This window comes from Canis lupus, chromosome 32 (genome assembly GCF_048164855.1).
Source record: "Canis lupus baileyi chromosome 32, mCanLup2.hap1, whole genome shotgun sequence".
Classification (NCBI taxonomy): domain Eukaryota; kingdom Metazoa; phylum Chordata; class Mammalia; order Carnivora; family Canidae; genus Canis; species Canis lupus.
This window is the reverse complement of record NC_132869.1, coordinates 41328751-41351952: the sequence shown is the minus strand read 5'-3', so window position 1 is coordinate 41351952 and position 23202 is coordinate 41328751. Positions and strand designations below refer to the sequence as shown.

Genomic DNA, 23202 nt, shown 5'->3' with positions numbered 1-23202 from the left:
TCTGTCCCTGTCCGAACTCCAGGTGTCTGAGAGGCCACCTAGCGTCTCCTGCCCCCTCCACTTCACCAGATTTCTGGGCACCAAGTTGAGATTGAGTGGGCTCTCTATGAGGGTGACATGCTCGTCTCCGCTAGGCCAGCGGCCAGCACAGGAACAAAACAGCCATAAGTCAAGTGAGAGACTGGAAGGAAGAACAGGGCGGACTCACATGTCAGCAGGTGGAAGGACTGGGAGCATCCAGCTCTCTGGGCCTGCATGCCCTGGCCCCAGCCCTTCTCTCCGGATCCCGTGGCCACGCACCAGTGCAGGTGTCTGAACCCGAGCCAGTTCTCAAAACTCCCCGGCCACCTGTGCCTTCAGCGAAGTCAGGTTGGTGGCTTGACACTGGCCATGGCGCGTACACCGTGGACGCCACAAGCTCCAGATCTGAGCCCCCTCCACGCCTCGGGGTCTGTTCCCAGCGACGGCGCGGCCCGCGGTTCCCTCCGAGTGCGGGCTCCATCGCGGCACACCTCGCGCTTGGCGGGTGTCCAGCCACCCCTCCTGCTCTAAGGAAGCCTCCCCCTTGGGTCACTACCATTCCCGCCTCTACCTTTTCCGCCCCCTCAGCGCGTGGATGCAGCCTGAAGGCAAACGTCCCTCCCTTTGGCATCAGATTTGCTCCCCCTCTGCTGCCTTCAAATCCCGTCACCCTCTCCTCTTCTTACAGCTGAATCTCCCAAGCCGGGGACCTTCCCGCAGGGCTCACCCCCCTCCCCCCAGCCAGGCCTAGAATCTGCACCCCCACGAACTCCGGTTTCGCTAGAGGCCCAGCGGCCTCCTAGCTGACGCCAGTGGCAGGCTCTGCTCTTCTGGGAAGAAGGGACCTGCCGGCTTGTCCCCTGCCTCTGCCACAGGGCGGTCTGCTACCTCCCTCTCCATACCCTGCCTGGCCAGCCTCCTCTCCTTGACCTTTGAATGTCAAGAACTCCCCCAGGCATGGTCCCGGGCTCCTTCTGCACGTCCTCCCAAAGTGACCTCCTCCCTGGACGTGGCTTCAGATCCAAGCCGCACTCTGACCTCTCCGATTCCCTGCTCCAGCCTCTGGGCTCCAACAACTTGCTCAAGGCCTCTTGGCAGTCAAAGGCACACCTAAAACTCACCATGCCCTTACTAGAACGCCGGGTGCCTTCTCCTGGACAGGAGCCTCCTGGTGGCCGCCCCCTCACCCCGGCCACTCTGCCCGCCCTGCACCTGCAGGAGGACTCCGCTGGCAAGTCCCCTGGGCTTCATCTCACATCCCTCTGGAGGTCGTCCCCTCCCGGCCCCTTCTCTTACACTCATCAGCCCCCCTCTGCTGCCTGGGGGGACTCCTCCACCAGCAGCCACAGTGTTTGTATCAACACCTTCCTGTTCAGAGCCTGTCACTGGCTCCCCGTGGCTTTCAGTGTGACAAAGGCCAACCTTTGCTCTGGCCTCCCCCCTCTGCCTCAAGGCTCGCCTGCCCTCTCTCCAGTCCAGGCTTCTCTTCCTGGAATGCTGCGGCCCACTCCTCACACCTCCTGGTCATCCTCATCTAGCTTGCCGTGCTGCCTCTTACGGGAAGTCCTCCCTGACCCACAGACAAGATCCGATCCCGTTACACATGGTTTTTGCCGTAGCACTTAGCAGCCTGTAGTCGTCTGTGTGATGGCCTCCCTAACTCCACGGCTCTGTCTTGCTCGTTGCCGAGCCCCAGTCCTAGCACAAAGCAGGTTTTCACATGTCTGTCGTTGAATGAACCAAGGGTCTGGCCTTGGAGAAATGAGCCTGTCATTGGTAGGGGAGGCGAGGAAGCTGCTGCTCCGGGCTGGAGGGCAGACGCTGGCGGCCGGGCTGCCGGGGGCTGAGACACAGGCACGAGACACACGGCCAAGTCCGAACCCCCTGGATTTCAGGTCCTGCTAGCTGGGCCGGGGTCAGCGTCGCCCCCGGACAAGGGAAACCACCCCCCACCCAGCGAGGTGCCCATCTCAATGATGAAAGGAGCCTCCCCCAATCTTTACAGCTTCTGCACTGACCACCACACCCGGGCAACCTGAGGGAGGGGGGACCATGCCCTGGTGGGTCCTCATCCTCTATCTGGGGCCCCCGAGGCAGAGTGGGGAAGGCCCCCCACCTTCATCCTCAGGCACGCGGCTGGGCACACGTGGGACAGGCCAGCGCCGTGTCATCTTGGGTCAACAGTGAGAACCACCAGTGGCTCAGAGGCTCCCCCTCCCTCACCCTCTGGGGTCAGCACTTTCTCTGAGGCAGGTGACATTTATCTTGCCTCCAACCAGGGGGACCCCGCTTCCACCTGGTCAGGCCTGGGCGCCTCCCCCATCCTTGGTGCCAGGCATCCTCGTGCTGTCGCCTTGAACCACACGGCGGGGGAGGCAGCTGGGACCCCCAGACGTTACCCTGTGCACAGGGTCCCGAGCTCGGGACGGCCCCAGGGCCAAGCCCCCGCCACAGCAGGATGGTGTGGGAGGGCGGGGGGTGAGGGCTCCCCCCACGGCAGACACAGGACACTCGCTCGTGCAGCTGACACAAAGCGCGGCTACATCTCCCAGCCGTGCTCCCCGCCCGACTCCACTCCCAGGGCAAGCACAGCCCCACTCACAGAGACAGGGGGATGGACAAGATGGCACAGGGACAGGGGGCCGGGGGGCCAGGCAGGCTCGGCGGAGGAAGCGCCGAGGCCGGCAGCGGTGTCCTCATGGAGTGGTTTATTACGGTTCCATCTCACAAGGCAGGTGGGTGGGCGGCAGCGGCACATGAATGAACTCCAAGCCCCTGACAGACGTCTGCCTCGGGCGCATGCAAACAGTGCAACATGGGCAAGCGCAAACACGGGCGACCGAGGCGACACGGGACACGGAACACGGAACGGGGAACGAGGCTGGGCTGACGGGTCCCTAGAGAGGGGCCTGCTCTCCCCAACCCTTACGGGCAGGACAGGAAAAATAAGATTCGTACTTCTTGTAAAATGCCCATTTGCTGGGTACTTTCTTTCTCCTTATCTTGAAAAATAATAAAAAATAAACACACGGGAAAAAAATCTCAAAAAAAGGAAAGGAATAAAACTCTAAGAAGGCGAGAGATGGGAGGCCAGGAGAAGCCTGACTGCGGCGGGGGGCATCTGCCTCACGCTCCTCAGCCTCCTCCCTCCTTGGCCCTTCGGTGGGGCTCCCGACACCCCGCGGGTGGGTCCATGAGAAGAGGTGCCAGGCCTAGGCGGGGTCTCTGCGGGGCCAGAGGGGGCGCAGGCTGGGGCAGAGGAAGGAGGCCCACTGGCCCGCTGGGCTCAGTTCAGGCTGGGGCCCAGCCAGTGGGGGCACCAGGCCCACAATCGCTCCAGGTTCAGTCCCGCAGCCCCACGACCTGGGGGAGGAGGCAGCGGTCACAGGTGCAACTCGTGGGTTTTGATGTGCTCGAGCTGCTCCCGGAGCTGCAGGAAGGAGGGCCTTGTGGCAGCATCCAGGTGCCAGCAGTTCTTCATGACCTCGTAGACCGCAGGTGGGCAGCCGTCGGGGGCGTCCATCTTGTAGCCCTTCTCCACCCGAGGGACGACGTCCTTCAGGGGCTGTGGCAGGCGGGTGGTGTGAGTGTGCAGGGCCGACCCCCCGGGGGACCCCGACTCAGCTCCGGGGATCCCCCTCAGACCTGGGCCTCAGAGCCAGCAGGCCCCGAAGGTCCCGAGGGCAGGCCTGCAGCTCAGAACACCGAGCAGGGCCCAGGAGGCTCCCTAGCCCCCTCCCCGCCCCGCCCAGCCCTGCCCAGGCCCAGCGCCCAACTTACAATTCTTGGGTAAGGCACTCGCCCAAAGGAGTAGATTTCCCAGAGAAGGATTCCGAAACTCCACACGTCAGACTTGGTGGAGAATTTCTGCCACGTGGATGGGAGAAGCAGGGTCAGACCCTGGGGATTCGGGATTTGGCGGAGGCGGGGGAGGGGAGCCCAGGCCCCCCACCCAGCAGCCCCCGGGCTCAGGGTTAGGCCCCCTCCACCTTCTCTCTCAGGGCCTCCGGGGCCGTCCACTTGACTGGCAGCTTGCCCGTGTCCTGGGTGCTGGAGGCCTCCTTGGTGAGGCCAAAGTCGCTGACCTTGGCCACGTTGTCTTCAGACACCAGCACGTTGCGGGCAGCCAGATCCCGGTGCACGAAGTTGTTGCCCTCCAGGTATTCCATGGCCTCACAGACATCTCTGGGAGAGAGCCAGCCACACAGCCCCTCAGACAGGGCACCCACGGCACGGCAGGGCCCCCCCGAATGGGTGCTGCTTCACTCACAGTGAGAACTTGAGGAGACAGTCTCCGCCCAGCACCGATCGACCCCTCGACCGCAGATAGTCCACCAGGCTTCCCTAAAGCAGGACAGACAGACCGACTGGCCCCACGGGTCAGACTCGCCCCCCCATCCTCTTGAACCGTGGGCTGGGTAAATACTTGAGGGGAACCTGCAGGGGAGGGCTCGGGGCATCACCGTGGAACGAGCAGTAGGTGCTGCAAGCTGGCCCCCGCGCCCGGCAGTTCCCTGAGCTCGGAGCTCACAAATCTCTAAGGCAAACCCTGGCACTACCTCCATCCCACAGGGGAGGAAACTGAGGCCTGATGAGGTCACAGGGAATGAAGGAGGAGTCAGGACAAAACCTGAGCCCTGCCTGGTGACTACAAAGCTCAGCGGGGAGAGGGGCGCGGTGAGGGGCCCGGCGGGGAAGGCTGGAGTGTTCAGCCCAGGGCGGGGGCGGCTCTCCGGGCAGGGGCGCACCTTGGCCATGTACTCCGTGACAATGTACAGCCCGCCCTTCTCTTCCACGATCACACCCAGAAGCTGTACCAGGTTGCTATGCCGAAGTTGCCTGGGGCAGGATGGGGGTGGTCAGCGCTGCCAGGCCCCCCCATCCTTCCCCGCCGGGGGACACCTCCACACCCACTCGCAGCCCGACTCACGTCATCACAGAGGCTTCAGCCAGAAAGGCCTGGGCAGTGGCGTCATTTTTAATGCACTTGACAGCAACCTTGTTCCCTCGGTAATCGCCTAGCATCACGTCTGCGGGGCGAGGGCTGGAGGTTGTTCCCTGGACCCTCCACCGGCCCTCGGCCCTCCCGCGGCCGCCACCCGCTCCCGCTCACCTCCAAACTCCCCCTTCCCAATGGTCTGCAGCAGCTTCAGGTCCTTCATGTTCAGTGCCCAGCCGCCTGGCGGGGGAGGGGGTGTCAGTGAGGGGTGGAGCCAGAGCAGGCGTCACAGTGTGTGGCGACCCGGGGAGGGCTCCTCCAGGGCTGGGGGCGGTGCCCGGAGCCCGGAGGGAGGAGGCGGGGAAGCAGGTGAGCACGGGGGCGGGGATGGCACTCACTGCGGAAGAACTCATCCTGGGCGGCCACCGTGCCCTCCATGACCTTTGGCTTGATGAGGCGAGTACAGAGTCCGTCCGCGTCCGAGGTGTAGTGCTGCGGGGGGCAGGGCGGGGGCAGGGCGGGGGCTCAGGGCCAGCGCCGCGCCCGCCGCCTACGCGCACTGCCCGGCTCCAACCACCAGAGGGCGGCCGAGGCGAGCCCACCGGCCGGAGCTCCCCGGGTCCCCCCAGGGAAGGATTAGGGAGGTCCCGACTCAGATCTGTGACCCTCACTTCCACTGGGGCCACGGGCCTCACCAGCATCCCGAGGCGGAAGGCGAGCCCTGGCCTCTGGCCAGACGCGAGGAGGCCTCCCCCCAGCCAGGGGCTAGCAGGGGCAAGGAGCTGAGAAGAGCGCAGGAGGCGTCTGGGAGGCCGCTGGGGCTCCGGGAAGCCAGGTGTGGCCTCAACAGGACCAGCAGAACTGGCCTTGGGAGTTGCAGGGACATGTGGCCACAGCCACGCAGGGTTGTGACCTGACCACCAAGGTGCAGCTCATGAGGGCAGGCTTATGTGCGCGGCTTGACATGTGGCTCTGAGGCCTGGAGGGAGGCCTAGTTCTGGGGCGAGACTCCGACTCTGGCCCTGGCGCCTCTAACTGACAGCTGTGTGACCTGAGGCAGGTCCCGAAACCGCTCTGAGCCTCTCTGTCCCCCACCTGTGGTGGGTGCGTGGGGCCAGAAGTCAACCCTGGCACGCAGCAGGTGCTTCGCCAAGGCGAGGGGCGTGAGGAAACGCAGGCTCCGGAGGCGGCACGTGCCGAGGCCAGCCAGCAGTGGGGGGACACTGGGCCGGAAGCCGGGCCCGCTCACCTCCACCAGCTGCATGAGGTTCTCGAAGTACACCTCCTCGTCGATGCTGAGCTTGCTGGCGTGGTACATGATGCGGTAGTGCTCCACCTTGCCGTCACAGCTCACGCACAGCGTGTAGTCCCCCGGGTAGTTGGTGCTCTCCCGCACCAGGAACAGGCCGGTCTCGGGCGGGCACAGCAGCCGCTCGGCCTGCTCCCGCGTGATCTTGCCATGGAACCAGCTGCGGGGAGGCCGGGCCAGGGCTCGTGGCGGCTCCAGGCACGGACCCCGGCCACCCGGGCCCGCTGTCTGAGGCCCTCCCTCTGCGCCACCTCCCCATGGCCCCCACACGCTCCTCCTGCTTCGGGCCTCCCAGGCCCCGGGGACCTAGCACCCGCGCCTCGCCCTCCGCCTGAGAAGCCTTCACGCGCTGCAACCCCTACGCCCGCTCGCTGCTTTCCTGACTCCTCTAGGGAACCAGGGCTTCTTGTCCTCCCTCCTCCCCACGCTGCAGACCCCGAGCGCTCCTTAGCAGTACTCACGGCATGAGGCTGAGCTTGGTGCCGGCCTTCACGCCCTCCCGTTTCTGGACGTAGTTGGCTGGGATGATGCCCTCACGGCCCACCTTGTTCTTGGCTTTGTACCAGTTTGGGTCCTGGGGAGAGGGCATCCCAGACACACGCTCAGCCCTCCTTTGGCCCCCCTGCAGGGGAGCCCCCACCCAGCTAGAATGCCCAGAGGCGGGAGGGCATAGGTGTGGCCTCGTGAGGTCCCCGATTACCTTGGTGACCGCCACAATGGTGAGCACGTCTCCTTTGCAGAAGGGAAGGTCCTGCTCGGCAGTGCCATGGAAATTGTACTTGGCAATACATTCTGTACCGGATGGCCAGGCGGCCTGTAGGGCAGGCGACAGGTGGGCAGGTGGAGGGAGCCCGGGGCCCATCTCCACCCACTGCCCATCCGCCCTTCAGGACACAGACTCTCGTTGCTCTTTGTAAACCTCTTGCCCCGAGAACTCTGGGTGCCTTCCAGCTGAGATCCCCCCCCACTGCCCCCAGGTCCGTACGCCCACCTTGAGGGCCCTGGGTCCAACAGTACACCCTAGAATTTTCCTTTGTCGAAGGCCAGGGTGGGGCCAAGGGGAGCAGACTGACGTGAGGCCTCGTTCTCTCTCCTCCACTGAGCACCCTTCCAGGGGTGGGGGGAGTACTCAACTGCCCCAGCCCCCGCCCCCACGGTACCTGGATTGCTGACATCTTCTCAGAAGATCTGGCGTCCTCCTGTCACAGGAAGGCCACCCCGTCACTTGGTACCATGAGAGCTGCAGGGAGAAAGGGAAGACCGAGGAGGGGTGTGAGAAGCTGGCTCCTCCCAGTCACTGAGCCCCCCATTCCTTCCCCACAGCAATGTGAACACGTACCGAAGGCCCCTAGAGCTGGGACTCTTGGCAGCCTGAGAGCGCTGGATAGGGGGAGGCAGGGGCATGAAGGCTGAGGGCCCCCAGGGACGGAGGGGTCACCAATCCTAAGCCCATGGGGGCCTCACAGCCCCACCAAATGGCCAACAGAGGCAAAAGAAGCTCTGGGGGTGAGAAGCCCCAGGCCCAGAGGTCAGTCACGTGGTCTGTGGAGGAAGGGAGCCCAGGGCGGCTCTGTGAGCCTAGGAAAGGTGCAACGCAACTTGGGAAAGTCACCTGTCCTCCGTGGGCCTCCTAGTCCCACAGCCTATAAAAAGGTGCCCAGGCAACATGTCTAAAGACAAAGGTACACCAACCTCGTGGCCCGGTCGCCCCACTTCTAGGTACACACCCAAGAGAACACAGGGCAGGTGTGAGCCCAGATGTGCAAGAGCAACGGCGAGGCAGGATCTGTACCTCACGCTGGGAGCCGCCCCGATACCCATCAAGGGTAAGATGGCTAAGCTGTGGTGTCTTCCAGAGCGGTACATGCTGCGCAGCAGCAAACACGAGTAGACCGAATAATGAAACCACGATGATGAATTTCTGAAACAGTATCAACCCGAAAGCCCGACAGAGAGCACAGGCTGGGTAATCCCACGTAGACCGTATAAAATTCAAAATCTGGCCGAGCCCACGGTGCGGGACGGCAGCTGCCCTCGGAGGGGTAGAGCCACTGGAAGAGCGGAGTTCTCCTGGCCGCACCTCACGGAGCTGTACCCTTACGCCTGGGGCACTCTGTGGTTTCCTTTGGTGCAGGTGACCCCTCCAGAAAACCTCCAGCTGACCCACGCTCCAAGGGCGGCAAGCCACAGACTCCGTGGCCCCAGGCTGGCACCCCCTTGACCGCCGCTGCCTTCCTGAAGCCCAGAGCCCCCCGAGCCCCCATCTCAGGAAGCAGTGGGGCTGGAGCCACTGTTCTCTGTTTCCAGGGGATAGAGGCTCAGACAGGCCAGTGACTCGTCCCTGCGTGTTAGGAGAGAAACCCCAGGAGTCCTGTTCCCAGGTGCATTTGACAGGACGGACAAGGTCTAGGGCCAGGCTGCAATGCCACCCCCTCCACCCAGGCTGGGCAGTGGGAGGAGACGCTTGAGTGCATGTGCCTGGCCTGTGAGCTGAACAAGGACCGCAGGGCCGAGGCCCGTTTCTCGGAGCGGGGAGCCCCAGGGCCACACTCTGAAGAACAGAGAGCTTGGGGACAGAAGGCAAGCTGGAAAAGGTTCCACCGGGTGGGGTGCAGGCCGAGCCAGAAGGGCAGGTCGACAGGGACAGCCGAGAGGAAGGGGCCCGGCCGCGAGCCCCGGGAGGGCAGTGGGACACAGCCCGGCCATCTGAGCACCCTACCCGGCTGCTGTCGGGACAGTCCGGAGGTGCCCACCCAGCACCAACCCTGCAGCTCAGCGGGGGCTTCAGACAAGGAACCGGGGCCTCAGCAGTGAAGTGCGCGGCTGAGGGCAGCAACGGCCGGGACAACCACCACTCCCAGCCTCACTCCGGCTTCCAGTCAGGCGGACCTGGCTCCGTCGAGTGTGCAACTCGGAAGAATGACTCAACCGTTCTGAGCCTCGGCTCCTCACCCTGCCAGGCGGGGACAGGCGTGTCCTGCATGCAGGCTGCGAGGGAGTAGACCTCGGGCCTGAGAAGGTCTGGCGCGGGGCTGGGCATAGCCGCCCCCTTCCTCCGGACAGAAAGGCCTCCCTCCTCTGGCACGCGGGGCTTCGCGTCCCGAGGCCAACCTGCCGCCGTCTGCTGTCGGCACAGGAGCCCGGGGCCCACGAGGCCGAGCAGAGACATCGCCCCCACCGAACACACGGTCGCACGGCTGAGCTGCTGAGCCGGGGACAGGAACCGCCCGCCGGGCTCTCGTGGCCCACAAACCGTGGTGAGCCGCGAGCTGCTCTTGCCCCCGTTCCACAGGAGCGGAAACTGAGGCTCACGAGGCCGAACAACTTGTGTGAAGTCACACAGCTCGTTAGGGGTGACGGCCCAGAACCCAAATGAGGGTTCCACTGGGGCTGGCGGGGGCCCTGACCCTCAGGCCCTTCTGAACAGAGGCCCTGCCAGCTTTCCACACCCTCGGCCGGCCTCCCCTCCCTCCCCAGCTTGCCACCACTGGGCCACCACAGAGGGCATGGTGGCTGTGGCCCCGTTAGTCACCCTCCCCAAACACTCCCTTCCTGGCCTGCAGCTGCTGCCGCCGCCTCCCCACTGACATGACAATAATAATAAAAATAATAATAGGCCGTTTTCTGAGCACTTGTTCTGTGCCAGGCCCCGTCCTTGGCACGTAATGGCTCATCTCATCCTCTAACAACTGAGCCTGTTACTCCCCCCATATTGTAGACGAGGACCCTGAGCGAGGTCAAGAGGCAAAGTGGTCTTGCCAAGAGGCAAGGGGGCTTACACCTCCCGGGAGCACCCTGCCACGCTCGGGCCTCGACTGCCCAGCCCCGGCACCATGGGGCGCCCAGAGGACGGGCAAGCGCCACTGGAGAGGCCAGGGTGGGCTAGCTCAAGGGGCCAGGCTCCGACAACCAGACATCTGGAAGGCAGGGGAAGGAGCTGAGCCCTCCCTTGGTCTATTGCCTAAAACTTCAGGACCTGGTTTCTCCACCTGTACAATGGGTTGGCGGTACCTCCACAGCAGCCAGGGCTGCTCTGCACGCAGCTGCCAGGCGCCTCGACCCGCCCCTGCCCAGGAATGCTGCAGGGCAGGCCGTGGGCTCTTGCACAGCTCCTCCCTGCTGGCGTCAAGCCCAGGCGGGCTCAGAGGTCTCCCTCCCGAGGGTCCTGAGGGGCCAGGGGCCAGCTCCCTCCAGGTTGGACACAAAGAGCCAGGATGGCTGGGAGGGGCCCCTGTGAACCTAGGGCTCTGGTCTGGACCCCTGGCACACAGGGGTCCCTTTGGAGTCACATGAACCTACTTTTAGGCCACTCTGTGGAGGCTGCTGGGACGCTGTCCTGGGAGTCAGGGGCTCTGAGTCCTATTCCTGGCTCTGCCACCAACTTGCTGCGTGTGACCTTGGGAAAGTCATTTGACTTTTCTGGGACCTGCTGGCTCTCTGGCACCTCAGACGGACCTGTGTCCCACCTGCTGTTCCCACCTCGCCTGGCATTCCCTCTCCACTCCCTCCCTCTTCTCTACCCAAGGAACTTCCTCTCAACCTCCGGGTCACAACTGAGGCATTGCTTCTGTTTCACGTGTGCCTACAAAGTCCCTGTGGTATTGTCTATGGTGGCAAGCGACTGGGAAGCGATCTTTATGTCCATCAGTGAGGGACCAGGCAAATAAACAGCCGGGTATCCCTAAGAGGGAACAACAGTCCCTGCGGTGACGGGGCCCCGACCTTCAGGTGCTGACACACAGCACCCGTATGATGCAGCAAGCCGGAAGGGCAAAAAGCCAGCTCAAGTCGCTCAAGGAAAAGCTGCTGGGGGGAACGAGACAGTGACATGGCTTCCAAAGACCACCCCACAGGTGAATCAGAAAGCAGAAAAGCATCTACACAACAGGTGGACCTGGCAGATAGACCTATCGATCTATCTCGTTAACCACGCGACCGAATCAAGCATCACCCACGATGAGAGCAACGACAGAGCGTCTCCCACCGGGACGCCCGGAGGAGGGCACAGCATCCCGGGGGTAGGATTCCCACGGAGCCCGTTAACCTGACTCAAATCAGGAAGATGCAATCAGGCACAGCCTCGACAACTGGCCCGGACTCTCGAAGTTAATGTCGTAAGAGACAAAACCAAGGAACATGCAGAGGCTGGGGAATGTTCTCGAATAAACAGGACGCTAGAGGCATGTGACACAACAACAAAATGGTATTTCTGTGAGGTGAAGGAGGTGTCAACTAACCTTACCGTGGTAACTATTTAGCAACACACGTACATCAAATCACCACGCTGTACACCTTAAACTTACACAACCTTATATGGCAATTACATCTCCATAAAGCTGGGGGAAAAAAGGTGAAAGGAACAGGACAACAAGATTCAGTGAGAGATCCTGAACTGGATTCTGGCTCAGAGGGAAAAAGACAGTAGCTATAAAAATCATTGGATGACAGTTGGAAAAATGGAAATGTAAGGTAATATTATGGAATTTTAATGTTAATTTTCCTAAGGACGATCCTGGTGCTGTGATTACGTAAGAGGTGCACGCTCAAGTACTTAGAAATGAAGATGTAGGATGCCTGCAACTAACAAACACACCAGCAAAAAACTCCACAAATACGCATCTCGGTATATGAAAGAGGGAAACCAAATATGGCAAAATGTTAAGACCTGGTGAATCTGGGTAAGGGATGGTTGGGTATTTGTTACATTATTATTTCAGTTTCTTATTATTTTTATTACCTTTAAAGATTTTATTTATTTCAGAGAGAGAGAGAGCGTGCATGCACATGAGTACAGTGGGGGTACGGGGAGGGACAGAGTGCAGGGCCAGAAGCCGGGCTTGATCTCACAACCCCAAGACCACAACCTAAGTGGAAATCAGGAGTCAGACGCTCGACCAACTGCGTCACTCAGGCACCCCATTATTATTATTTTTTAAAAGTAATCTCTACATCAAGCGTGGAGCTCAAACTCATGATCCTGAGATCAAGAGTCACATACGCGGGACGCCTGGGTGGCTCAGCAGTTGAGCGCCTACCTTCAGCCCAGGGCGTGATCCTGGAGTCCCGGGATCGAGTCCCATGTCGGGCTCCCTGCATGGAGCCTGCTTCTCTAGAGCCTGTGTCTCTGCCTCTCTCTCTCTGTGTCTCTCATGAATAAATAAATAACATCTTTAAAAAAAAAAAAAAAAGTCACATATTCCATGCACTGAGTGGGCCAGGTGCCCTATTTCAGCTTTTTAGTAGGTTTGAAATACTCCAAGTGAAAGGCCGTGAGAAAAGACAAGGTGAGGGACCTGATCCATGGTACGTGACACACAAGGCATCCCTAACTCCAATCCACGCAGATCATCCCTGAAAGACAGAAGAAACTGGCAACACGAGTTGTCTCTGGGATTGGGGGGGGGGGGTGTCAAGTTTAAGGGAAGATTACTTTCCACTGTGAGTTTGCTATTTTGTCCTTTCTGACTTCTTTTTTTTAAACCACATGTATCTATTACTAACTTCCCCCTAAAAATAAGGTTGAAAATAAATCACTTTTGAAAACCGCCTCTGCCAGGAGCCTCCCTTGGTTCCCCGGCCATGCTCCAAGGCCTCCCCAGCCTCTCACACATCCCCAGGCTCCAGAGACAAGCTCCCTGCTCGTGGCCTGGGAGCTGGGGGGGGGGGGGCGGGGGGGGGGCTGGGAGCTGACTCATGTGCCCAGCATGGGCTGAGCCCAGAGTGGCTGCTCGGTGAGTGAGTGCTGAATGAATGAATGAACCAACAAAGGAGAGGAGGAAGCCAGGCCGGCTGCGCCACACCAAGGTCCCCTAACTGACAGGACTATATTTAACCCCAAAGGGACAGCAGCTGTCAGCACACCCGCCAAGGACCAGGGGGCAGGGGGCTTTGGAACTCTGTGAAGTCAGCGCTTCACTCTGATTTCCTGCCCCAAACCCGACTCCCAGCAGTCCTTGTGCTGGGGTCCCAGGAACAGGCTGGGCATTGTGCCCAAGCACTGAGGTCAGTGGCTGCAGCCTCAGGCAGGCCTTTCTTGGTAGCCCAGGCTGGCAGGGAGTCGGGGAAGCAAGGAGAACTGGGAGCCCCCAAACTCCCAGGCCACCCTCTCCCTGCCCACGGGGCAGCAGCAGACCCCCACAGCTATCACGTGCTGAAGGCCAGGGCAGGTCAAGAGGCTCCTGCCCTGCCCCCCTCACCAAAACTCCACTGCTTACTGGGGCGTGGGAGCCTTCAATAACTGTTTACACCCAGCTAAAAATACCCACTGAAAAGGGAAGTGCACAAGAGACCTGGGGGAACTCGGGGCCACGGCCCCCAGAGACTTTGGTTCTGCCACAGGACCCAGCTGGAGCGTGTTGGGGGCAGGGGCAGCTGCCGAGCGACAGGCAGGTTCTCCACGCCTTCTCACTCTTCGAGCCAGTGTTCCTGGAGCCTCCCTGTGCCACCAGCACCCTGCCTGGCCGGCCAGGACGGACAGGAGAAAAGGGCCCAGGAGACCCCGAGGGCCTAAGAACCTCGCTCATCCGTCCGTCTTCCCCTCTGCGCCCAGCCTAAGGCCGCCACCAAAACGCAGCCCTGCCTCTGTCCTCCTGGCTGCCAGTGCGTCGTGGCCAGGTGTGCTCGGTGCCCCGACAGACAGGACAGACACGGCAACCGGGAAAGCTTCCAAGGGGAGGGGAGCTGGAGCCCGGGGGATTTCAGTGGAAGCAACTGGGAGGGGGCTGTGCCAGACCGGGCCAGGATTTCGTGTCCAAGACCGTGGCATGGAAGTCACGGAGGGCAGAAGGCTCGGGCCGGGGCCCAGAGCGGCTCTGAACCGGCCCGGAAGTTCCGACAGGCCACAGGGAGATAACAGGCAAAACTGAGCTGCTGATTGAGGCCCGCGCCCCTGGAGGCAGGGCACCTGAGGGGGCGGGGCGCGCCAGCAGCTGGGCTGGTTTGGCAGCCGGGCCATCAGCCCCACCTCGGCTCTGGAGATGACACTCAGGCTGAGGACAGGGTGATGCCCCGGCCGCGCAGCAGGCAGGGGGCTGGAGGGCCGGACCCTCAGCAGCCCCTGCACACACATCTCAGGGTCAGGCTGCGGAACTGCGCCCGAGACCCTTGGAGATGCCCACGCCTCCCTGGGGGTCGAGGAAGGCTGGGAGGATGGCCTCACCTTGGCTGCAGAGCCCCCACCCCGGGTCTCCTCAGTCTTCGGCACCCCTGCCCTAAGGGTAGGGGTGAGTCAATGGCTAAAAAATGTTTAAAACTAAATTACAGCAACTCATGGCCTCTTCCCTGCCCCCAATGGCTCGTGGGACCGGAAATCCCATCTAGTGGTTTGGGAGGCACGGGGGCTGGAGTTATAGAAGGCTAATGGGAAGGCACCGCTGGGGCTTGAGGCTGACACTCCTGGCCCAGAAAGGTTTCTAATTACCGCTCAGGAACCTAATTACCTACATGCACTGGGCAGGGGGGACTTGGGGCCTCCCCAAGGTCCTAACACAGGCCTCTGTCCCCTGCCCCCACCCCACCCTGCACAGGCTGTGGTCTTTGCATGGCCATTTGCCTACATTTACATATAGCCTCTCAGCACTGACCTCCAACGGACAGTTAAAAATCCCGAGTGTCCTTGTCCTGTACCTCAAGTCCCCTATGTACATAACAGGTGGGGGAACCGAGGCCCAGAGGCCCACGAATTGCCTTGAACTTTGGCCCCCAGATTCTCGGGTCTCCCCATTGCAGAACTGGGACCCTCAAACACAGAGCCCAACACAGAGGACTCACGGCCTTGCTACCCACCCGACGGAGGAGGACGCTGTCAACACTCTCCCCTAGCAGGATGGGCTATAAAAATGAAAGCATGGGAATGACAGCCCCCCAGCCCGGCCCCCTGGCAGGTACTTAAGCCTCAAAAACCCCCATGAGGTTTTACTGTTATGTCTGTTTGACAGAGGAGGGACCAGGCTGACAGGCCACCAGCTTCAAAGGGGCTAGAGCAGATATGTGAACTCAGATCTGTCTGAACTTGGTCAGGAGAAAAAGCCCCAGCCTTTCCTTGGGCAGGATGGAGGACACCCTGAAAACTGGCGGCCAGCTGAGAGCGGGGGCTGAAGGGAGGCCTGCCTAGAGCTCGGCCCTCCTGCTCTGGGGAGCAGAGGTCACACGTGGGCCCACTCCTCGCTCCATATCCTGCTTTGCACGGAGAGGCCAAGAGTCTGTCCATGGCCACACAGCAGCTAGAGGAGCCAGCAACCCTAGGAAGGGAGAAGCTCCAACCCTTGGTTTTCCTGGCATTTCCCCTCCAGGAAGTCCTCCTGGCTGCTCCAGCCTACGCAGATCCCCAGCTTCTGAGCTCCCACCAGCCCTGCCAGGAAGTGGAACCACAGGCCTCCCCTGACCCCTCGCGGAGTCTGGTCTCTGCTGGCCAGCAGGGGAGCTCTCCCTTCCAGGAGGCCTGCGGCCTGTGGCCGGGACAGCACAGGATGCCAGCGCAGGTCCCGGGGACCAGGGTGGAGACCTGGTGTGGGGCTGGGCAGGGCTGAGAAGCAGCAGCCCGGGAAGGCAGGCGTCAGAGGACACCCAGGTTTTCACCCACCTACAGGGCTTTGGGCTGTGAGGAGAGCAGCCGGGGCGCGGGGTGTCTCCCTCCTGCTTGTTCCTGCAGCTCTGGGCCCCGACCAGGAAGGGGCGGGGGTGGGGGGAGCAGGGGGACGGAGGGAAGCTGCGGTCGGAGGCCGCCGAGGCGTACAAAGCCAGGGTGTGATGAGAAGCTCCTCTCCTCGCAGTACCTCAAAACCAGGAAGAGAAACTGAGCAGGGAGAAAGAACACACTGGGCTGTGAGGGGCCCTCGGATCCCCGGGCACCTGCCAAGGGGAGCGCCTGGGCCTTCCGGGCCTCGGCCTCTCCTCTCCAGAGGAAGAATGGGATTCCCTCCCTCCTGCCAGGCGGCTGCATCTTGCTGGATAAACGAGCTCCCCCCAGCTAGCGGAGCACTCGCCATCCCCCTGCCATCCCCCTGCAGCTCCGGCCTCTCCCGGGAAGTGGGGGCTTGGCCCCCAAAGCTAGCCTCGCCCTGCTCGCTTCTCCCTCAGCCACGCAGGGAGCACACTAGCTCTTCCTTCACCAGCTCTTTATTTTTAGGTCTGAATTTGACTTTAATCATTACTTAGCGGATTCTATTTCCAGCCCTCGAATGAAGGGACCCACAGGAGAGGAGGAAGGGAGGCAGTGCTCCCTGCCTGGCATGGGGGGCAGCCTGCTCCTCCACCCATCCTGTCCCCAACTAAGGCCAGGGGACTGAGAAACAGCCGAAGGGCTTACCCCAGCCAGGCCAGCATCTTGGAGGGGACCCCACCCTGTGACCTCATCCCAGCCCAAGCTGTGGGACAGGAGGGCAGTTGTAATGCCCACTTCCCCTGCGCCAAGACCAGGGAGGAGGGAGACGCTCCACGGGCAAACATCTAGCAGCTAGAATCTGAGGTCACGTGCCTGGGAGACCTCTGCATCGGATGGGCCACCTAGGGGAGGACCTCCTGCCCAGATTAGTCCCAGGCTACCGTTAGGTCATCTGGGGCTACGGTCTCTTAGGCCCCAGGAGTGCCAAGTGGAGAAGGATTCCCTCCCACTGCCCATGGCATGGCCCCAGGAGGGCACTCCCAGTTACTGTGGTCTCCAAGGAGGCAGAACAAAAGGAAGCAAGGAGTGGCACAGCAGTCTGCACTCGGGTCAGACCCAGGGAACACCTGCCGAAGAGGAGGCCGCTAACACACAAGACTTCCCCAGTGATTTGTCTATGTTCCCTTCCAACTCCCATCCGGGGGGCTAGAAACCCTGCACCCCCCTCCCTCAGCCAATTTTCTTTCCTTTCACCCCCCACCCTCTGCCACCGGGAAAGGGTAGGGAGAAGAGGCTGGCATGCCATCCCTGGGTTGGGGCTCAGGATGCCTGCCTGGGCTCCTTGCCCAAGTTGTGGTTTTCCCAGGGAAAGTAGGCCTCTGTCTCCAGTAGGGAAATTTGGGGTGGCCCCGGAAGTAGCTGAAGCTAGCGGGGGTAGGAGGAGGCCAGGCTCTCAGGAGAGGCCTGGTCCAGTCAGCTCTGCTGCCAGGAGACCAAAGGGGGATCATGATCACGCGAGCTTTTGCCCTTCTGCTCCACGGGAGGTTTCTGTCCTCCCTGAGTTCGCCTTAGGACCTGCGTTACCGTTTGACAGGTGTTACCGCCCCAGTCAAACTCTCCAGAACCCAGCCAGTAACCCATCTTCCCAAGGCCAGGTCCGTGTCCTGGACCAGCCAATCAGGTGGTGATGGGTGGGTGGGGTGGGACAGGGCACTGGCCAGGGCAGTCCAGGGGCCCAGGTGTCACCCCCACACACAGAGGCGGCCTGCAGGCTCTGAGCAACGCCAACCTCTCCTTACAAAGTGCATCCTGGAGGCGAGGGGCGGTGCCAGGTGCTTTCTAGTACCTTGGTTAGTTAGCCTGGACCCTGCTCACAGTCTCCACTGCCCCAGGTATGGCCATCCTGTGGTGCCCATAAAGGAAGCCCATCTCAGAGGGTGACGGCCTAGATGGCGTGGCTGGGCCTGGACCTGCAGCAGCTGCCCACTCCTTGCCATTCCCCAGGCTGCTCAGGGGGCCTGTGGTCACACCAGCTGTACGGGCAACTGGTGAAAACGAGTTTAGTCAGGGGGCCCGGGTGAGGTCACTGCAGCCTAGAGCTTTGGAACACCGGGCAACTTCTCAGGGGTGAGGTTCCCGGGGCTGGGCAGCAACGTGAGGAAATGCTCAGAGACACAGAACGAAACGAAAAAAGGTACCATGGTGCGCACCCTCCAATGACACAGTGAGGAAGGCGGAAAAAAAAAATCAGGAATAAGACAGGCAGGGAACTCCAAAAGGCAAACACTTCCTCCGCTAGTGAAACTGCAATTCTTGTTTTGTTTTCTAAGTTTTCTGTAATGCTGTGTTGTTACTCTCTGCATTAAGAAAGTAGCAGATAGGGGGATCCCTGGGTGGCGCAGCGGTTTGGCGCCTGCCTTTGGCCCAGGGCGCGATCCTGGAGACCCGGGATCGAATCCCACATCGGGCTCCCGGTGCATGGAGCCTGCTTCTCCCTCTGCCTGTGTCTCTGCCTCTCTCTCTCTCTCTGTGACTATCATAAATAAATTTTAAAAAAAAATTTAAAAAAAAGAAAGAAAGAAACAAACAAACAAACAAGCATATAGGGCAGCCTGGGTGGCCTACCGGTTTAGTGCTGCCTTAGGCCCAGGGTGCCATCCTGGAGACCCGGGATCGAGTCCCGCATCAGGCTCCCTGCATGGAGCCTGCTTCACCCTCTGCCTCTCTCTCTGTGTCTCTCATTAATAAATAAAATCTTTAAAAAAAAAAAAAAAGGAAAAAAAGAAAGCATCACATAGTTTTCTCCTGAGCTCAGACTTGCTTCCCCTGGGACCTGACTGCCCCCCCCAGATCTGGCCCTGACGTCCGGGACGTCTTCCACGGAGGGACGGCCTTTCTGATTTGGAACAGCCCCTTGGGCACCTGCAGGGCCCTCCTTACATTCTCTATTTTTTTAAAGATATTTATTTATTCATGAGAGACACAGAGAGAGAGGCAGAGACACAGGCAGAGAGAGAAGCAGGCTCCCTGCAGGGAGGGACTCGATCCCGGGACTCTGGGATCACACCTGAGCCGAAGGTAGACGTCCAGCCACTAAGCCACCCAGCCGTCCCTCCCTACCTTCTCTTTCCTGGACCAAACTCTTTCTTTGGGAACTCTGTGTCGGGGCTTCAAGAGGCCTCAAAAAATAGAGCCCAGAACTGGACCCAGGCCGTTCTCCCCCATGAGGCCAGCTGGCAGCTTGTTCGGGCGGCTGCATTATGCACTGTGACCCCTGGGCCTTAGCCCCACCTGTACCCCGGTCTGCTCACGGTGGCTCAACCTCTTGGGCCCTGGTGCCCCCTGTAGCAGCCCCGGAGACTATCATGTGGTCCTTCCTTGCCCCTGACCCGACGCAGAAAGAAGAGCAGCCACTTCTGCAAGGGGGGAAGGCAACAAGCTCACCAGATAAGAAACACATCTCCACACGTGCGCTGGCCGGACGCCAGACCCTTTTCTGCCAAGGCCTGGGGACCCTGGGGCCGCATCCACATAGCTCACAGTTGGCATAAAAGTGCCCGATCTTCAGGCCTCAGTCCCAGGCCCTCAGGCCGGAAAGGAAGTTAGGGCCGGGTGTGGGGCGCCTCACAGGCCCACCACTTCTGGGTCCCCTTCGCTGTGCATGGCGGGGCAACTGGAAAAACACTACATCACGGGCAGAGTCTGGAGCAGGACAAAACTACCAACGGCCCCACGGGGGCCCAGACAGAGCTCAACAGCCTCCAGGGAACCTCCTACCCTCCAGGGAGCAAGAGGACCCTGCCACCCTCCCAGCCTTCCTTGTGCTGCCTCTGCCCCGTTACTGCTGGGGCCCCATCAAGAAAGATGCTGGAACCACCAAAGCGTGGGGAGCTTGGAACGGGCCCGCTGTGTGTGCCCACTGGCCACGCTGCTCCACCACGGCTGTGGAAGCGGGGCTCTCCCCTTCCCTGTCTGGACCCCATTCGTGTTCTGGACTTGGCTGCTCCTGGGGCAGCTGGGCCCAGTGTGTGGGAGGCCTGGGTCGGGACTGACTGCCAGGCTGTTTCCACTCTGTGCCGTGGCCACACCAGACAAGGTGCCCCCCTCCCGCCACATCCCCTGTCAGCAGCACCCACCTCAGGCACCAAGGGGAAATCCCGTGGGCAGTGCGACACGGCCTGAGCCCAGAGCCGGGCAGCGCTGGGGCCGGAAGCCCTCTGGAGGGAAGCACGTGCTCACCCACAAGGTCCCCCGGGTCAGGCTGGGGGCCTGGGTCCTTGGTGGGAGAAGGCACCTGCCTGCCTTCCCTCCATCTACAACAGTCCTGCTCCGCGGAGCGGAGCCTGGAAGGACTGCCGGACCCTGGCGGAGACCTGGGGTGGCAACTTCCCACTTTGAGCCTCAGTTTCCTGGTCCACAAAACGCGAGGGGAGGTGAACCCCTAAGTTAACCACCAAGGATCTGGTGGCCGGACACGCCTCTTCCTGACACGGGGCCTGGGCCTCGAGGCGTCTGGGAGAATGAGATGACCGGGCTGCCGGGAGGGGGGGCACCGTCCCAGGGCCCGGTGTCACATCCCCACACACAGAGGATCTGCCCAGTGTCTCCACCCAAGGGTCACAGGTCTCTCGGCTGAGGCCTGGCCGTCTGGGAGGGGGACAGGCTGAACCTCCTGCAAGATCAAGGAGGTGCTCGGGCCCTGGGCCTCCTGAGCCTCGGCCCCGGCGGGGAGGGGGTTCGGAAGGAGGCAGGCCGGGCCCGCGCGGAGGGCCGGGCAGGTCCAGGGCCTGGGGGCTCCCGCCGACCCCCTCGGGGCTCCCTGGGGCTCCCTGGGGCTCCAGCCGGCCCTGCCAGGCGGGGCCAGGAGGGCAGGGGTCCGTGGGGCTCCCGGGCAGCACCTCCGGCCCCCCCCCCCCCGTCGGGCTGACAGCGGCTCCCGGGAGAATTCAAACCGGGAAGGCGGGGGTCAGGGCGGGGGGACGCGAGCGCGGCGCCCCGGGCCGGGCGGGCGGGAGGCGCGACCTGCCCCGGCCCCCGGCCGCCCCCTCCCCCAGACCCCGCCCGCACTCACCTCTCGGGGCGCTGCGGTCCGGCCACCCCGCGGCGGGCAGCATCAGCGGGCTGCGGGGCGGCGCACGCGGCCGGGGCGCGGAGGGCGCGGGGTCCCCGGGGGCGCGGTACAAAGCGGCGGCGGCGGCGGCGGCGGCCGGGGGGGCGGGGGCGGGGGCGGCGGGAGGAAACAATGTAGCCGCGCGGCCCCGCAGAGTTCCGCTTCCGAGCGCGGCCGGGCCGGGCCGGGGCCGGGGCCGGGCCGGGGCGGGGACGTGGCGGCCGGGCCGGGGCGGGGAGCCGGGGCCGGGGCGGGGAGCCGGGGCCGGGGCCGGGGCCGGGGCCGGGGTCGGGGCGGCGGGCTCCCGCGCTGCAGGGCCGGGCGGGGTCTGGCGGCCGCGGGCTGGCCGGGACGCGGCCCCGACGGCGGGGGCGCCCCGCTCGGACCCCTCCCCGCGGGCCCCCGGGCGGGCGGGCGCGGGCGGGGGGCGGCGGCGGACACGCTGGGCTCGCCCGGGGCTCCGCCGGGAGGAAGCTCGCAGGCCTGGCGAGAGGAAGCGCGGCCCGGATCCTCCGCCCGCCGCAGCGCGCCTGCGCGAGGGGCCTGCCCGGGGCGGCGGGGCGGGGGCGGGGCGGCGCCCCCTGCCGGGCGCCGGGGGCACTGCAGGGGGTGTGTCCGCGCCCTGCGCTGCGCTGCCCTGCCCTGCCCTGCCCTGCCCTGCCCTGCCCCCGCCGCGCCCCGCGCCCTCCCGGGGCAACCCCGCCGGCTCCCGGCTCGGGCCCCGCGCCGGAGCCACTGAGGCCGGGCCTCGGCCGCCCTCCCCCGACCCGGCCGCAGACACGGGGCCTCGCTGGCAGCCGCGAGCAGGCATCCGTTCGCTCACTCATTCATTCGCCGGCTCCTGGCCCTGCCGTGCAGCCTCCGGGAGCGGCCGGCCCTCCTCCCCGTCGCGGGCCTCGGCGGGATAACGGACGGGCCGGCAGCCCGGGGCAGAGACACCGAGAGCCGGGGGACGAGGTCCGGGAAGGCAGAAAAGAGGGGCCGGCGGATGGGAGGACTTAATAGAACTGGGACCCCAGGTGGGGGAACCGCGTGGACAAGGGTAGGGCATGGGGGGAACCCTCGAGGGCTCCGGGAAGCCTAAAGAGCTCAGTAGGGCTGCAGCTGGCAGTGGGGCTTCAGGACAGGTCTCTGCAAGCTGCGGGGACAAGAGATCCAAGCAAGGAACCTTGTGGGACTTCCTTGGACTTTATTTTCAGCCTGGAGGCAATGAGGTTGTGGTCGGCAGCTGTGGGACCTTGGGAAAGTTACCTAAACCCTCTGTGCTACGGTTTTTCCCATTTGGTAAAATGGGGGAAATAAGAGCACCCATTTCTTAAGGTTTTTGTGGTGAGGAAATGAGTTAAGTCATGTAAAGTGCTTAGTGTGCAGTAGTTGGCACGTGATCGGCGCTGGGTCAAGCACCGCCGTGACATGTCCTAGTCAATGAGGAGCAGGAACGTGGTCTGCTCTGAGCGACAGGAGCAGACAGTGTGTGTGGTTGTGTGTGTGTGTGTTGGGGAGGTGGTCAGTGACGGAGGGGAGACCAGACTCTGGCGTAGGTAGGAGGCATCGAGGCACTTCTTAGGGACTGGGCCCTGAAGGAAGAGCCAGGGTTGGGTGGGCAGAGAGGAGGGGCACAGGCTGGTGGGGGACATGACGTATCCTGGCAAGGTCTAGTATACCCAGACTGAAGGCCTGAGAGGGACAGTAATGGGCCTGTGGGAGAGTGAGCTGGAGAGACAGTGCGGCTGCAGTGTGCAAAGAACCTCAAATGCCAGGAGCCTGAGTTGGGTGTGCCTCCCTGGACAAACCACAGGCCGGCCCTGTGACCCAATGTACCCCTGGGCCAGCTTCCCGGGGAGGGGCTAGCCCTCTGAGGAGGGAAGCAAGGGCCCCTCAGTGGCACAGTCCCTTAAGTGTTCGACTTGATTTTGGTTCAGGTTATGACCTCGGCATCATGAAATCGAGCCCCGAGTTGGGCTCTGCACTGGGCAGTGGAGCCTGCCTAAGATCCTCTCTCTCCAGGGATCCCTGGGGGGGCTCAGCGGTTTAGCGCTGACTTTGGCTGGGGGCATGGTCCTGGAGTCCCGGGATCGAGTCCCGCATCGGGCTCCCTGCATGGAGCCCGCTTCTCCCTCTGCCTGTGTCTCTGCCTCTCTCTCTCTCTCTCTCTCTGTCTCTGTCTCTCATAAATAAATAAATAAATAAATAAATAAATAAATAAATAAAGTCTTAAAAAT

General features: G+C 62.4%; 1 protein-coding gene across 3 annotated transcripts; it reads right to left on the bottom strand.

Annotated features, from left to right (window-relative positions):
* Positions 1–2707: 2707 nt before the first annotated feature.
* Positions 2708–21074, bottom strand: CSK (C-terminal Src kinase). Of its 3 annotated transcripts, none has more exons than XM_072809667.1 (13): positions 20942–21074; positions 7430–7509; positions 6970–7083; positions 6731–6843; positions 6210–6429; positions 5359–5452; positions 5135–5200; positions 4952–5051; positions 4770–4860; positions 4292–4365; positions 4011–4206; positions 3802–3888; positions 2708–3586 (listed from the first exon to the last, which is right to left on the bottom strand). In XM_072809667.1, exons 2-13 carry the CDS (start codon positions 7442–7444, stop codon positions 3404–3406), a joined length of 1353 nt encoding a protein of 450 aa, XP_072665768.1. In that variant the 5' UTR covers positions 7445–7509; positions 20942–21074; the 3' UTR covers positions 2708–3403. The 3 variants fall into 3 exon arrangements, with proteins under 3 accessions (XP_072665768.1, XP_072665769.1, XP_072665770.1); XM_072809668.1 differs by lacking the exon at positions 20942–21074 and adding an exon at positions 20007–20299; XM_072809669.1 differs by lacking the exon at positions 20942–21074 and adding an exon at positions 15850–15915.
* Between the last annotated feature and the right edge of the window lie 2128 nt (positions 21075–23202).